Below are 16,386 nucleotides of genomic sequence, written 5' to 3'. Positions count from 1 at the left end.
GCAATACGAATGTATTCCATTTTTAAATGTCAGCAAAATGATAATTCGATACACACGAGAATGTGTTCCACCTCAAGGGTTTTCTTTGCTTCTCATCTGAATCTTTCTTATGATTCTATGAACTACCACTGCCATCAGTTATCATTCACATCACACACAACACAATGGAGAAAGACGTATTCAGGTCATCTTCCACCCATGGCGAACAAAGTTGTGCCAGGCAATCAGTATCTGGGTAAGAGTCTGTCCATACTCCTCAGCAAGAATAATGACTGCAGTTTATGGAGTGGTTACAGTATTGGTTTGCCTGCCTCCATCGGGGTGGAACACTCTCGCAATCTGAGCCAGAGGAGGTTGATATTACTCCAAATGCTCAGGGGGACAGACATTAAGAGCCACAATTGTATTCCTGCCTGTTTTGAACAACTGGATCCTACAGAGTATGTACTTGCCTCCGCTGGTCAGTACCAGTGCCTGCAGAATATCAGAGAGCGAAACTATGCCCTTCACCACATCATTGTCATCAACCACCACTAACCGATGAACCTGCAAACAGAGACAAGTGGTTATTCTGAACAATCTAGGAAATGGATAGAAAAATTATTACAAATTAATGCATCTTAGCAATAGTTTCCCAGCTCTTGTCATTACACTAAAAGCAAACCTTTTTTTTTAATAAAAGACTTTCCCTCCAGGGAGACGTTGGCATAATGGTATTGTCACTGGATGGGTGGTCCAGAGACCCGATACTCTGGGGACGTGGGTTCAAATCCTGGATGGTGAATAATTATCTGGAATTAAAAGTCTAACGATGATCATTGCCGATTGACGTCAAAACTCAGCTGTTTTTTCTAACACCCTTTTGGGAAGAATCTCAGCTGTCCTTACCCAGTCTGGCCTACATGACTAGATCCACAGCAATGTGGTTGACTCTTAAACCGCCCTCTGAAATGGCCTCGGTTGTATCAATAATGACTACAAATAGGCCTATCTTTCGATAGCTCAGCTGGTAGAGCAGCGGATTGTAGATGATTAAAAATGATTACAAAGTCTAAAAGAAACCAGACAGACCACCCGGCAGGCACGAGAAATGACAACAGGAAACCCAGCCCTGTCGACCCTGCAAAGTCCTCCTTACTAACATGTGGGGGGCTTGTGGCAAAGTTGGGAGAGCTGTCTCACGGATGAGTCAAGCAACAGCCTGACATAGTCATCCTCACAGAATCACACCTTAGACAATGTGCCAGACATCACTATCACCATTCTTAGGCATGTCCTGTCTCACTGGCAGGACAGACCCAGCAGAGGTGGCGGCACAGTGGTATATACAGTTGGGAGGGAGTTGCCCTGGGAGTCCTCAACATCGACTCTGGACCCCATGAAATCTCATGGCTTCAGGTTAAACATGGGCAAGGAAACCTCCTGCTGATTACCACATACTGGCCACCATCAGCTGATGAATCAGTGCTCCTCCATGTTGAACATCACTTGAAGGAAGTACAGAGGGTGACAATGGCGCAGAATATACTCTGGGTGAGGGACTTCAATGCCCATCAAGGGTGGCTCGGTAGTAACACCACAGACCAAGCTGGCCGGGTCCTAAAGGGCATAGCTGCTAGACTGCAGCAGGTGAAGAGGGAACCAACAAGAGAGACAAACATACCTCACCTCATCCTCACCAATCAGCTTATCACAGATGCATCTGTCCATGACAGTATCGGTAGGAGTGATCACCGCACAGTCCTTGTGGAGACAAAGTCCCGTCTTCACATTGAGGATAATCTCCATCGTGTTGTGTGGCACTACCACCGTGCTAAATAGGATAGACTTCGAACAGATCTAGCAACTCAAGACTGGGCATCCATGAGGCGCTGAGGGCCATCAGCAGCAGCAGGATTGTATTCAACCCCAATCTGCAACCTCATGGCCCGGTATATCCCCCACTCTACCATTACCACTAAGTCAGGGGATCAATCCTGGTTCAATGAAGAGTGCAGGAGAGCATGCCAAGAACAACATCAGGTATACCGAAAAATGATGTGTCAACCTGGTGAAGCTACAACACAGGACTACCTGTGTGCCAAACAGCAGAAGCAGCAAGTAATAGACAGAGCTAAGTGATTCCACAACGAATGCATCAAGAAACGGCTGAAAACACTGGATACTGCAGAGTACCGGCAATATTCCAGCAATAATACTGAAGACTTGTTCGCCAGATCTTGCTGCACCCCAGCAAAGCTGTTCCAGTACAGCTACAACACTGGCATCTACCCGGCAATGTGGAAAATTGCCCAGGAGTGTCCTATACACACAAAGCAGGATAAATCCAACCCAGCCAATTCCCGCCCTATCAGTCTACTCTCCATCATCAGCAAAGTGATGGAAGGGTTCATCAACAGTGCTATCAAGCAGCATTTCCTCAGCAATAACCTGCTCACGGACGCTCAGTTTGGTTCCGCCAGGGTCACTCAGTTCCTGACCTCATTACAGCCTTGGTTCAAACATGGACACAAGAGCTGAATGCCAGAGGTGAGGTGAGAGTGACTGCCCTTGGCATCAAGGCAGCATTTGACCGAGTATTGCCATAAGGAGCCCGAGCTAAACTGGAGTCAATGGGAATCAGGGGGGAAACTCTCCGCTGGTTGGAGTCATACCTGCCACAATGTAAGATGGTTGTGGTGGTTAGAGGTCATCTCAGTCTCGGGATATCGCTGCAAGAGTTCCTCAGGGTGTGTCCTATGTCCAACCATCTTCAGCTGCTTCATCAATGTCCTTCCTTCCATCAGAAGGTTAGAAGTGGGGATGTTCGCTGATGACTGCACAATGTTCAGCACCATTCGCAACTCCTCAGATAATGAAGCAGCCCATGTCCAAATGGACAATGGACAATATCCAGGCTTGGGCTGACAAGTGGCAAGTTACATACGAGCCATGCAAGTGCCAGGCAATGGCCATCTCCAATAAGAGAGGTTCTAACCAATCGCCCCTTGTGGTCAATGGTAACCCCCAGGATGTTGATAGTGGGGCATTCAGTGATGGTAATGCCATTGAATGTCAAACTGAACTGGTCTAGCCATATAAATACTGTGGCTACAAAAGCAGATCAGAGGCTAGGAATCCTGCGGTGAGTAACTCACGTCCTGACTCCCCAAAGCCTGTCCACCATCGACAAGGCACAAGTCAACCTGTGTGTGATGAAGTACTTGCCTGGATGAGTACAGCTCCAGCAACACTCAAGAAGCTGGATACCATCCAGGACAAAGCAGCCCGCTTGATTTGCACCCCTTCCACAACCACTCACTCCCTCCACCATCGATGCACAGTGCCAGCCGTGTGTACCATCTACAAGATGCACTGCAGCAACTCACCAAGGTTCCTTAGGCAGCACCTTCCAAACCCACGACCACTACCATCTAGAAGGACAAGGGCAGCAGATACCTGGGAACCCCACCACCTGGAATTTCCCACTCACCACCATGACTTGGAAATATATCGACCGTTCCTTCACTGTCACTGGGTCAAAATCCTGGAACTCCCTCCCTATCAGCACTGTGGGTGTACCTACACCACACGGAGTGAAGAAATTCAAGGAGGGATGAGCAACAAATACTGGCCTAGCTCTCTTTATTCCAGCTCTCTTCCCTCCCTGCACCATCCCGGAGCTCTGGAGGAATGAACCCATGCTCGGTTTCTCTCTGCATTGTGCAGAGGGTGCTGGGCAGATATCACGCGTTTAAGAAGAAAAACAACAGATTGCAACTGGGAGGAACAAACATGGCAAAAGCTCGAGGGCTGCCAAGTTGCTTTGTTTTTTCAGCTCATCAATGCTGGAGAGAATGTGTTTCCTGGCTCGCTGGAAATGCTCCACAGAAACGTCTACGCAATACAGGATCACAGTTTAAACGAAACGTGAAGTTAAGTCATTCTTAACTCAATGAAGCGAAAGGTACTCTGCCCCTTGCACGAATTTTAACTTTAGTTAGTAATGAAGCATTCTTCCAACCACGCTGCTATTTGCTGGAATGTGCTATGTTCTGTTCAAATCTCCCAACAAGGTCAATGATTAAATCCCGGAAAAGTACCCAATAATTTTTTCCAATTAAGGGGCAATTTAGCGTGGCTAATCCACCTACGCTGCACATCTTTGGCGTGTGGGGGCGAAACCCACGCAGACACGGGGAAAACGTGCAAACTCCACACGGACAGTGACTCAGAGCCCGGATCGAACCCGGGTCCTCGGCATCCTGAGGCAGCAGTGCTAACCACTGCACCACCGTGCCGCCCTAAGGAGTGTTTTAATGACTAGAAACAAGGGCATAGAATGCTGGAAGTACACAGCAAGTCAATCACCAACTGCAGAAATGAAAGGTTGGTTCACGTTTTGGATGTTAATTCCTGAAATCAGTTCTGCTGGAATGCCAGCCGATCGTATTTCTTGACAGAGACTGAATGAAGGGACGCCCTTTTCAGTTTTAAGCTAATGCCAAAACGTCTTAGTTGTTTCTCGCTGTCACACCGAGAGTGTAACACTCCAAACAAATGGCAATTAACTAAAGACAAAGATTGTCCATTTCATGCTTTGAACAGGCAGACAAAGCACACCTCCAGTAGCATTTGAAACTGTGCTGGAGATGTTTCTGCATGCACAGAATGGTAGGAAGAGGTTAAAGGCAACAGCAGCATTACATAACCAGCTGGTTGTCTTCAACGCACTCCAATTCATGCCAAATTTTACAGTTTTCCTGGAGTAGTTGAACAATGAATTGTCTCATTAAAACAAGAATGCTCTTGTGATTCAGGCAATGGGGCTGCTAAGGATGTGGTTTGCACTGTTTAAAATTCTCACCACTACAAAGACGGTAGGTTCAGTGCCTGCCCCAGCATGGAGACGAGTGAAGCAAATCTGGAAGGTGCCAAGTTCAATCCCCAGTCCCTTCAGGAGCGGCGAGTGACTAAATTTGCCCTCAGTGCTTCCAGGGAGGGAGGGGGATGAGGAGGCAACAAACAAGCCAGGGCTGCCACTCTTAGCCACAATCCAATGATCCTGCCTAGACTCCAGCAGGAACAATTGACCTCTTAGCTGATGAACTGGAGACAGTTCAGTGGCCATGGAACTATATCTCAATACAATTTTGAGTTGTTCTTTTAAAGCTTGTTTTCCTGTACCTCTGCTTCCACAAGCCGGTTGATAATTGTCTCGAGGGTTTCATGCTTGTAACACTTCAGGACACCTTCAAAGTACTGTGAGCGGTGCAGCAATGCTTTGGTGACAGTAATGTCCAGGTTGTTGTATGTCTTCTCTGCAGCCAGGTTCTGAAGCACAAACTTTTAATTAGAGAATGGTCGTAAAGCAATAAAAAGAATGCATGGTCGAGTCACTGCAAAATACTTACAATGACGTCAAACTTAGAGTAGATATCTCCCACTCGCCCTGCACAGAGAAAGTTAGGAACAGTCAGCATAAAACAGGAGGTGCTCCTCAGGCCTGGAGTATATTGGAGTTAATCATTTGAGTAGCGATTAAGTTGAATGTGGCAAATAATTTGCTGGTCTTCGCTACTCACTGCTGCAATAGTGAACGACTGAATCTCTTTGATTTAGGATGGTCCTCATGACTTATTTCAAGAGGTGTCATACATTTTCCTTAGGGGCCAAGTTGCAGTTCCCAGGATTTGTCCATTTGGGCCAGATTTGTTTAAAAGCAGTAGAGAAAGATACACTGGGTGAATTGCGGTCAAATGAATCGGGGCTATTCCAGTCTTACTTTCATCTTTGACTAATTATCCATACTAGTTTATTATACTTTACTCCCCATACCAGCCCAATCTCAACATAGTGAGGTTTAAACCTGTATCAATGAAACAGTTAAAAGGGCATCAAAACTAAATTTCATTGGATTAAGAATTACTTGGCCATTATTAAGAAGTTGTAGTGTGGGTCAGCAGTTACAACGAACCTCGACAACGATCTGCTTTACTTATGCGTTCAGCTAACCAATGGCATAGCTAATTGTGTTGAGATGGTGGTTAGAATTAAGAATTGAATTTTACCGGATTCATCCACAACAGGCAACGCAGATACTCTCTTTTCCACAAAGATACCCAAAGCCAAGTAAATGGGAGTATTTTTGTTCACCACTGCAATGTTCTTGTACGTTCCAATGTTCAACTCTTCCAGCGTTTTGGACATAAAATCTGGCTTGGGCATCTCGGAAATCTGCAAAATTAGGTTAAGAAAACAGCAAACACTTAGAAATAGCGTCAAATACCCCAAATAAACACACACCGATGTACAGCGCTACAGAAAAGCACAAAGTTGCATGTGGTTTTGAATTAGCCACTTGTGTATTTTTTTTTCTAAATTAACACATTAAAACTGACGCAGGCTTTTGTTTTCTGGTCTAAAATAAATTTGTTGTCAGAGAGGTGCACAGCACAGAAAAGGCCCTCCTGCCCATCGAGTCTGTGCCTCCGTCTCCCCCACTCTGCCCACTAAATGGTGAAGAAACTCCAAAGCCCGCCATTGTGGCTCAGTGGGTAGCACCTGCCTCACTGAATCACAAGGTTTCACGTTCGAGTCCCACTGCAGGGCTTGAGCACAAAAATTAAGGTTGACACTCCAGTGAAGTGCCGAAGGAGTGCTGCACAGTCAGGGGCGCTAACTGTTGGAAGAGGCATTATCTGCCCACTCGGGTGGATGCCAAAGATCCTAATGGCGCTATTTCAAAGCGCAGGGAGTTATCCTTGTTGTCCTGACCAATATTTGTCCCTCAAATAACATTATCATCTGGTCATTATCACCTTGCTGTTCGTGGGATCTTGCTGTCCGCAAATGGGTTGTCACATTCCTGACATTATAACGACACTTCAAAAGTACGTCATGACTAGACATTGGTCAATGGCAGCAGCAACTCGGGGGGTTGCTTTATTTGTGTTATTTACACTGGAGGGTCTGAGGGGATGTATATACCTGTTGTGTTAAGTCGGGGTGTTAATGTTAATTTATTATTTATGTACAGGGCGGAGGGGGGTTTGGAGGGTTGCTTTTCTAGACTGTGTTTTGTACTTAACCCTGTTGGGTTCCTTTTTCATTTTGTTATTGATATTTTATGAAAACCTTACTAAAAATTATTTAATTTTTTTTAAAGTACGTCATGACTGTAAAACGCTTTTAGACATTCGATGGTCATGAAAAGTGCTGTAATAGGGCAGCACGGTGGCGCAGTGGTTAGCTCTGCAGCCTCACGACGCCGAGGTCCCAGGTTCGATCCCGGCTCTGGGTCACTGTCCGTGTGGAGTTTGCACATTCTCCCCGTGTCTGCGTGGGTTTCACCCCCACAACCCAAAGATGTGCAGGGTAGGTGGATTGGCCCGCGCTAAATTGCCCCTTAATTGGAAAAAATGAATTGGGTACTCTAAATTTAAAAATAAATAAATGAAAAGTGCTGAAATGAAATCTTTCTTTAGATTTATTTAGTCACTCTTTACATGGCTCGAATAATGGAGGAAAACAAGTTACTAGGTGGATTGGTGTCCATCACTCAAGCCACTCTGGCTGGTATATCCATGGAAAATCAGTGAACCAGACTACCTTTACAAAAGATAAAATATGGGAGGATAAGAAAGAGGTGGGCATGGGTTTCAGTGAACATAGGACAAATATTTACAGTTAGGGGGAGAGCGGACTGGTGGTCATTTAACCCGAGGGTCACCACACCTCAGGCGAGGGGCGAAGTTGAGACGGCGGGGCCTTCATGATTCCCACGCTGCTCTGCTGTCCAGCCAACTGAGCTCAACTGGCCACATTATTATGGATCTGGAGTCACATGTGGGCCAGACCAGGTAAGGATGGTAAAGGACATCAGTGAACCAGATGGGTTTTGATGTCAATCGATGATAGTTTTGTGGTCACCATTACCGAGATCAGCTTTCAATTCCAGATTTATTAATTGGATTCAAATTCGACTTGCTGCTGCTGTGGGATTTGAACCCGTGTTCCACAGCATGAGCCTGGGCCTCTGAATTACTAGTCCAGTGACATTACCACTGTGCCACCGCCTCCCCACCAAATGAAGTGACACAAGACATCTACTGATACAAAATGTAATGGGCATCGAACAAAATACTATGTGAATGATAACCATTTCTTTGCCACTTCACATGGGATAGGCTGTGCAAAACATGGAATGTGAGATTTTATCTGAAGCCAAAGGGGGGGATTATTGTATAACAGAAATACTCCTGTTAGAGACAAAATAGGAGCTCTGCTTCCATTGCAGTATAAATCCGACATTTAGGAATTCTCCCAACGCCCCATGTTAGTGTTAGAGTTTCTGCTCAGTGATACATCCGTCTCAATAATAAGGTGTAATGATGCAATTGCAACTGTGTGTGACTAAATTCTGAAGATGCCACGGGCAAATGGATCAAATCTCTGACCTTCACGGCAGTGGTACACAGTGGTACACAAACGTCAGCTTCATCAGAATGACTCTGGGCTGCAGTGACAATGGCCTACATTCCAAAATTACTCCTGCTGCAGACACAGGGTGATTAAAAGCTGCAAAATAAAAAAACAGAGGCTCCCTTCTCTCTCCATCGATGCTGTCAGAACTGCTCAGATTGTCCAGTATTTTCAGTTTTTGTGTCGGATTCCAGCGTCCCCAGTATTTTGCTTTTATTTTAGGCCAGATCTTCGGATGTGCTGTTTCCAATGCGTTTAAAAACGATTGTATCATGCTTGTGTGGCAGATCTGAATTCTTCTCACTTTACTGGTCTGAGGCACTTACAAAGAGTTTGAGAAACTTCAGGATGCGCTTGTGTGTCAGAATGTAGAGTGTATTCCCTGTTAATGGATCAACGACCGGAAGACGGTGAATTTTGTTCTTGATCAGCGATGAAACGGCATCGTACAAGCTGCAGCGATAGAAAAGCTTGTGAGGCACAAGGATTCATTTAAACTCAGAGCCGTCTTTTAAACTTTTAAAATATTCACAAATGAAACTCTAAAAACGTATTAATGATTAATAACATTGTAATCAAGTAGAATGAGAACGGACAGAAATAAAAGGAGCTCGTAAATCACAATGCTGCAGTCCCTGAGCAAGCTTGTGTGAACCAAATGCCGCCAAGGCATGACTAACACTGGAGTTGGTGTGCCTGCTTAGGCTATCAGCCATGTTGAAGCTGCCTCACTAAAAGGCCCAGCAGCAAGTAAACCAGAACACATTATCGAATTGCTCCACCACAAACAACTGGATGACATGGGAAAGAGGAAAACTGCAGTGCAGAAGGAGACCATTCGGCCCATCGAGGCAATGACTCTCTGAAAGAGCACCCCTACCTGGGCCTACTCCTCCGCCCTATCCCTGTAACTCTGCACATTGACAACGGCCAATCCACCTAACCTGCACATCTTTGGACTTGGGGGAGGAAACCGGAGCACCCGGAGGAAACCCACGCACACACGGGGAGAACGTGCAGATTCCGCACAGACAGTGAGCCAAGGCCGGAATCGAACCTGGGACCCTGGAGCTGTGAAGCAACAGTGCTAACCACTGTGCCGCAATGCACCCTATTTTCTCACCATTACTCATCATCAGTGACTAAAATCACCAAACATTCACTGGCTAGGCTGGCATTTATTGCCCACCCCTAATTGCCCTCAAGAAGGTGGTGGTGGGACTTCCGGGTGCGGCGATGACCAACTGAGTCGCACGTTTCGGCAGCTCCCTGTGAAACGGACTTTTGGGCTCTTGATAGGAGCCCCAACGGCAATTTTAACGGCTGAAAACACCGTGCGGTAAACCAGAAGGGTGTTCCCCCTGGACACGGATGGAAAAAGGAGAGGAAAGTGGCCGGATTGCAGCGGATCCTTTGGAACAACGGCAAGGAAGGCAAGCAGAAACCAAGATGGCGTCGGAAGGTGGCAGTTTCATATGGGGCCCTGAACAACAAGAGTTTTTGAAACGCTGCGTGGAGGAGATAAAAAAGGAAATGAAGAAAGAGTTGTTGGCCCCGATACTACAGGCGATTGAAGGGCTGAAAGAGGAACAAAAGACCCAGGAGCAGGAGCTTCGGGTCGTGAAGGCGAAAGCAGCAGAGAATGAAAACGACATACAGGGCCTGGTGGTGAAGTCGGAGATACAGGAGGCACACCAGAAACGATCTGTGGAGAGGTTGGAGGCACTGGAAAATAACGCAAGGAGGAACAACTTGAGGATTCTTGGCCTTCCTGAAGGTGTGGAGGGGGCGGACGTCGGGGCATATGTGAGCACGATGCTGCACTCATTAATGGGAGTGGAGGCCCCGACGGGTCCGTTGGAGGTGGAGGGAGCATACCGAGTTATGGTGCGAGGACCGAGAGCAGGAGAAGCTCCCAGAGCCATAGTGGTGAGATTTCTCCGTTTTAAGGATAGAGAAATGGTCCTTAGATGGGCGAAGAAAACTCGGTGTAGTAAATGGGAGAACGCGGTGATCCGCGTCTATCAAGATTGGAGTGCGGAGGTGGCGAGAAGGAGGGCGAGCTTTAATCGGGCCAAAGCGGTACTTCACAAAAAAAAGATAAAGTTTGGAATGCTGCAACCGGCAAGACTGTGGGTCACATATCAAGGGAGGCACCACTACTTTGAGACGGCGGATGAAGCGTGGACTTTTATTGTAGAAGAAAAATTGGAATGATTGGACTACGAAAATGAACGTTTGGACAAAGTGGTGGGACGAGTGGGGGGGGGGGGGGCGAAGAGGGATTGTATGATTAATCCTGCGGTATGGTAACTTTTCTTTCTCCCACAGGTGGTGATGGGGGGAGGTGGGGAGGGAGAGGAGATGGGGCGTTGGCCATGGGAGGCGGGGCCAAGGGAGAGGCGCGGGCTTGGTTCCCGCGCTATGATAATTATGGCGGGAATAGAGAAGCAGGAAGGAGGGGGCGCCGCACGGGGCGAGCCGTGATCACGGGGGGAAGCCGAGGTCAGCCAGAGTTTGCTGACTTCTGGGAGCAACATGGGGGGAGTAATTACGCTAGCGGGGGGTCTAGCGGGGGGGGGGGGGGGGGGGGGGGAGGGGGGAATTACTGGGTTGCTGCTGCTGGGGAAAGGGGGGAGTGGGTGCGGGAAAGGATGGGCGGGGGGGCACCGTCTGGGAGAAATACAGCCGCGTGGGAACTGGGCGAGAAGCTGGAAAAAGATGATGGCTAACCGGCAAGGGGGGGGGGGTGGGAAGCCCCCCAACTCGGCTGATCACGTGGAACGTGAGGGGGCTTAACGGGCCGATAAAGAGGGCACGAGTACTCGCACACCTTAAGAAACTTAAAGCAGATGTGGTCATGTTACAGGAAACGCACCTGAAACTGATAGATCAGGTTAGGTTGCGCAAAGGATGGGTAGGGCAGGTGTTCCATTCGGGGCTGGATGCGAAAAACAGGGGGGTGGCTATATTAGTGGGGAAGCGGGTAATGTTCGAGGCAAAGACTATAGTGGCGGATAACGGGGGCAGATACGTGATGGTGAGTGGCAAATTACAGGGAGAGATGGTGGTGTTGGTAAACGTGTATGCCCCGAATTGGGACGATGCCAATTTTATGAGGCGAATGCTAGGATGCATCCCAGACATAGAGACCGGAAAGCTGATAATGGGGGGAGACTTTAACACGGTGTTGGAACCAAGGCTGGATAGGTCGAAGTCCAGGACTGGTAGGAGGCCGGCAGCAGCCAAGGTGCTTAAGGATTTTATGGAGCAGATGGGAGGGGTGGACCCGTGGAGATTCAGTAGACCTAGGAGTAAGGAGTTCTCGTTTTTCTCCTATGTCCATAAAGTCTATTCACGCATAGACTTTTTTGTGTTGGGTAGGGCATTGATCCCGAGGGTGAGGGGAACGGAATATACGGCTATAGCCATTTCGGATCATGCCCCACACTGGGTAGACTTGAAGATAGGGGAGGAAACAAGAGGGCGTCCACCCTGGAGAATGGACATGGGACTAATGGCGGATGAGGGGGTGTGCTTAAGGGTGAGGGGATGCATTGAAAAGTACTTGGAACTCAATGACAATGGGGAGGTTCAGGTGGGAGTGGTCTGGGAGGCGTTGAAGGCGGTGGTTAGGGGGGAGCTGATATCAATAAGGACACATAAAGGGAAGCAGGAGAGTAAGGAACGGGAGCGGTTGTTGCAAGAACTTTTGAGGGTGGACAGACAGTATGCGGAAGCACCGGAGGAGGGACTGTATAGGGAAAGGCAAAGGCTGCATGTGGAATTTGACTTGCTGACCACAGGCACTGCAGAGGCACAATGGAGGAAGGCGCAGGGTGTACAGTATGAATATGGAGAGAAGGCGAGCAGATTGCTGGCACACCAATTGAGGAAAAGGGGAGCAGCGAGGGAAATAGGGGGGGTGAGAGACGAAGATGGAGAGACGGAGCGGGGAGCGGAGAGAGTGAATGAAGTGTTTAAGACATTTTATAAAAAATTGTATGAAGCTCAACCCCCGGATGGGAGGGAGAGAATGATGGAGTTTTTGGATCGGCTGGAAATTCCCAAGGTGGAAGAGCAGGAAAGGATGGGATTGGGAGCACAGATCACGGTAGAAGAAGTGGTGAAAGGAATTAGGAACATGCAGACGGGAAAGGCCCCGGGACCGGACGGATTCCCAGTTGAATTTTACAGAAAATATTTGGACTTGCTCGCCCCGCTACTGACGAGGACCTTCAACGAGGCAAAGGAAAGGGGACAACTGCCCCCGACTATGTCAGAAGCAACGATATCGCTTCTTTTAAAGAAGGAAAAGGATCCGCTACAATGCGGGTCCTACAGACCAATCTCCCTCCTCAATGTAGATGCCAAGGTCTTGGCCAAGGTAATGGCAATGAGAATAGAGGAATGTGTCCCGGGGGTGGTTCATGAGGACCAAACTGGGTTTGTGAAGGGGAGACAGCTGAACACGAACATATGGAGGTTGTTAGGGGTAATGATGATGGCCCCACCAGAGGGTGAAGCGGAGATAGTAGTGGCGATGGATGCCGAGAAAGCATTTGATAGAGTGGAGTGGGATTATCTGTGGGAGGTGTTGAGGAGATTTGGGTTCGGAGAGGGGTATGTTAGATGGGTGCAGCTGTTGTATAGGGCCCCAGTGGCGAGTGTGGTCACGAATGGACGGGGATCGGCATATTTTCGGCTCCATAGAGGGACAAGGCAGGGATGTCCTCTGTCCCCATTACTGTTTGCACTGGCGATTGAGCCCCTGGCGATAGCGCTGAGAGGTTCCAAGGGATGGAGGGGAATACTTAGGGGAGGAGAAGAACACCGGGTATCTTTATATGCGGATGATCTGCTACTATATGTGGCGGATCCAGCGGAGGGGATGCCAGAAATAATGCGGATACTTGGGGAGTTTGGGGATTTTTCAGGGTATAAATTGAATATGGGAAAGAGTGAGCTGTTTGTGGTGCATCCAGGGGAGCAGAGTAGAGAAATAGAAGACCTACCGTTGAGGAAGGTAACAAGAGACTTTCGTTACCTGGGGATCCAGATAGCTAAGAATTGGGGCACATTGCACAGGCTAAATTTGACGCGGTTGGTGGAACAGATGGAGGAAGATTTCAAGAGATGGGACATGGTAGCATTGTCAATGGCAGGGAGGGTGCAGGCAGTTAAGATGGTGGTCCTCCCGAGATTCCTTTTTGTGTTTCAGTGTCTCCCGGTGGTGATCACGAAGGCTTTTTTCAAAAGGATAGAAAAGAGTATTATGGGTTTTGTTTGGGCCGGGAAGACTCCGAGAGTGAGGAAGGGATTCTTACAGCGTAGTAGGGATAGGGGGGGGCTGGCACTACCGAGCCTAAGTGAGTATTATTGGGCCGCTAATATTTCAATGGTGAGTAAGTGGATGGGAGAGGAGGAAGGAGCGGCGTGGAAGAGATTAGAGAGGGCGTCCTGTAGGGGGACCAGCCTGCAGGCTATGGTGACAGCCCCATTGCCGTTCTCACCAAGGAACTATACCACGAGTCCGGTGGTGGTAGCTACACTGAAGATTTGGGGACAGTGGAGACGACATAGGGGAAAGACCGGAGCACTGGGGGGGTCCCCGATAAGAAACAACCATAGGTTTGCCCCGGGGGGAATGGATGGGGGATATGGAATGTGGCAAAGAGCAGGTATAACGCAATTGAAAGATCTATTTGTGGATGGGAAGTTTGCGAGTCTGGGAGCACTGACCGAGAAATATGGGTTGCCCCAAGGGAATGCATTCAGGTACATGCAATTGAGGGCTTTTGCGAGGCAGCAGGTGAGGGAATTCCCGCAGCTCCCGACACAAGAGGTGCAGGACAGAGTCATCTCAAAGAAATGGGTGGGGGACGGTAAGGTGTCGGATATATATAGGGAAATGAGAGACGAAGGGGAGACTATGATGGACGAACTAAAAGGGAAATGGGAAGAAGAGCTAGGGGAGGAGATTGAGGAGGGGATGTGGGCAGATGCCCTAAACAGGGTAAACTCGTCGTCCTCGTGCGCCAGGCTAAGCCTGATTCAGTTTAAGGTATTACACAGGGCACATATGACTGGAACACGGCTCAGTAAATTTTTTGGGGTGGAGGATAGGTGTGCGAGGTGCTCGAGAAGCCCAGCGAATCATACCCATATGTTTTGGACATGCCCGGCACTACAGGGGTTTTGGATGGGGGTGACAAAGGTGCTTTCAAAAGTAGTAGGAGTCCGGGTCGAACCAAGCTGGGGGTTGGCTATATTTGGGGTTGCACAAGAGCCGGGAGTGCAGGAGGCGAAAGAGGCCGATGTTTTGGCCTTTGCGTCCCTAGTAGCCCGGCGCAGAATATTGCTAATGTGGAAAGAAGCCAAGCCCCCGGGGGTGGAGACCTGGATAAATGATATGGCGGGGTTCATAAAGTTAGAGCGGATTAAGTTCGTCCTAAGGGGGTCGGCTCAAGGGTTTACTAGGCGGTGGCAACCGTTCGTCGAATATCTTGCGGAAAGATAGATAGGGGAGAACAAAGAAGGCAGCAGCAGCGGCCCAGGACTTGGGGGGGGGGGGGGGGGGGATGGGGGGGGATGGGGGGGGGGGGGGGGCGGTGGCCTGAGACAAGGCAGTTGCCAATTAGGGCTAGTTTTTATTTTTTGTTATTTAATATTTATTTATTTGTTGTTGTTTTTGTTTAAATTTAAAAAAGGTCATTATTATCTGTATTGTTACAATGTTGTGTAAAGGATGCACAATGTACTGTGTTGGTTGACCAAAAATTTTCAATAAAATATTATTTAAAAAAAAAAAGGTGGTGGTGAGCTGCCTTCTTGAACCTCTGCAGTCTGTGGGGTGCAGGTACACCCACAGTGCTGTTAGGGAGGGAGTTGCAGGATTTTGACCCAGCGACAGTGCAGGTGTGGCTTGGAGGAGAACCTGCAGGTGGTGGGACTCATTCACCTGCTGCCCTTGTCCTTTTAGGTGGTCAGGTTTTCACGTTTGGTAGGTGCTGCCAATGGAGCCTTGCTGAGTTGCTGCAGTGCATCTTGCAGAGGGTACACACGGCTGCCACTGTGCGTCAGTGGCGGAAGGAGTGAATGTTTAAGTTAGTGGATGGGGGTGTCATCCATCTACATTAGGAGTTTCTGTCAATAATGTAGAAATGAATGACGTATGACTAAAGCTGTAAACCCACTCATATGGATCTTAAACATATTTCTCTTTCAATAACGGTTTCCTCTGCTTAGAATTATTTTTCTCGTTTCATCCTGTGCGCGTCTCCGTCCCCTCCTGCCTGTCTGAAACCTGCCCCCCTGCCAACAGCCTCCTTCCATCTCTCTCCAACCCCTGCCTGCAGCCCCAGCCCCCAGTCAAGCAGCTACCTCCACTCCCGAGCTTGCCAATCTCTCTCTGCAGCCTCCAGTTCCTCACGTTTCTCTCCCTCACCCTCGTTCCTGACAACCTTCCCTTCCGCCCTTCACCCACACATCATCCTCCTGGGTCTTCAGCTCCCATGGTTGTTTTCTTCCCGTTTGCAGCCATTAGCACCGTCAGGGTTTGTTCCCTTCGCCTGGGCTTCCCTACAGCAGCCTCACCCTTTCCCCCGGCCTCCAGCTCTATTCTGATCCCCGTAATTTTGAATGCTGAAGGGGAGTGAAATAGGAGTAATGGAACGTTTTGAATGGAGGGGGAAAAAAACATGGTGCTTTCATCTTCTACACATTCCCAAAATCCTTCCGAAAGAATCAAAACATTTCAAACTCCCATATTACTCAACAAAATGTTCTGTATTTCAGTGCATGAACAAAACTGCCACCTGAACGAACCCTTTGCAAGATGTGGTAACACGGGTCTTACACGAGACTGCATTAACAATTCAGAGCATTCGGACCAAACGATTTTGCTGAAACGTGACCAAATAA

The 16,386-nt window shown here is 48.3% G+C and overlaps 1 protein-coding gene across 3 annotated transcripts in view; it reads right to left on the bottom strand.

Moving 5' to 3' along the window:
* LOC140405419 (5'-AMP-activated protein kinase subunit gamma-1) overlaps positions 1-16,386 on the bottom strand; it is a 90,214-nt gene that overhangs the window by 4,466 nt on the left and 69,362 nt on the right. For all 3 annotated transcript variants that reach the window (XM_072493815.1, XM_072493817.1, XM_072493816.1), the window contains 5 exons: positions 8,790-8,916; positions 6,051-6,216; positions 5,394-5,431; positions 5,167-5,313; positions 453-546 (listed from right to left, as the gene is read on the bottom strand). In XM_072493815.1, the coding sequence (XP_072349916.1) occupies positions 453-546; positions 5,167-5,313; positions 5,394-5,431; positions 6,051-6,216; positions 8,790-8,916 (572 nt within the window). The remainder of the gene's footprint in view (positions 1-452; positions 547-5,166; positions 5,314-5,393; positions 5,432-6,050; positions 6,217-8,789; positions 8,917-16,386) is intronic.

This window comes from Scyliorhinus torazame, chromosome X (assembly GCF_047496885.1).
Source record: "Scyliorhinus torazame isolate Kashiwa2021f chromosome X, sScyTor2.1, whole genome shotgun sequence".
Classification (NCBI taxonomy): Eukaryota; Metazoa; Chordata; class Chondrichthyes; order Carcharhiniformes; family Scyliorhinidae; genus Scyliorhinus; species Scyliorhinus torazame.
The sequence above is the reverse complement of the archived record's forward strand: the minus strand, read 5'-3'. Positions and strand labels throughout refer to the sequence as shown.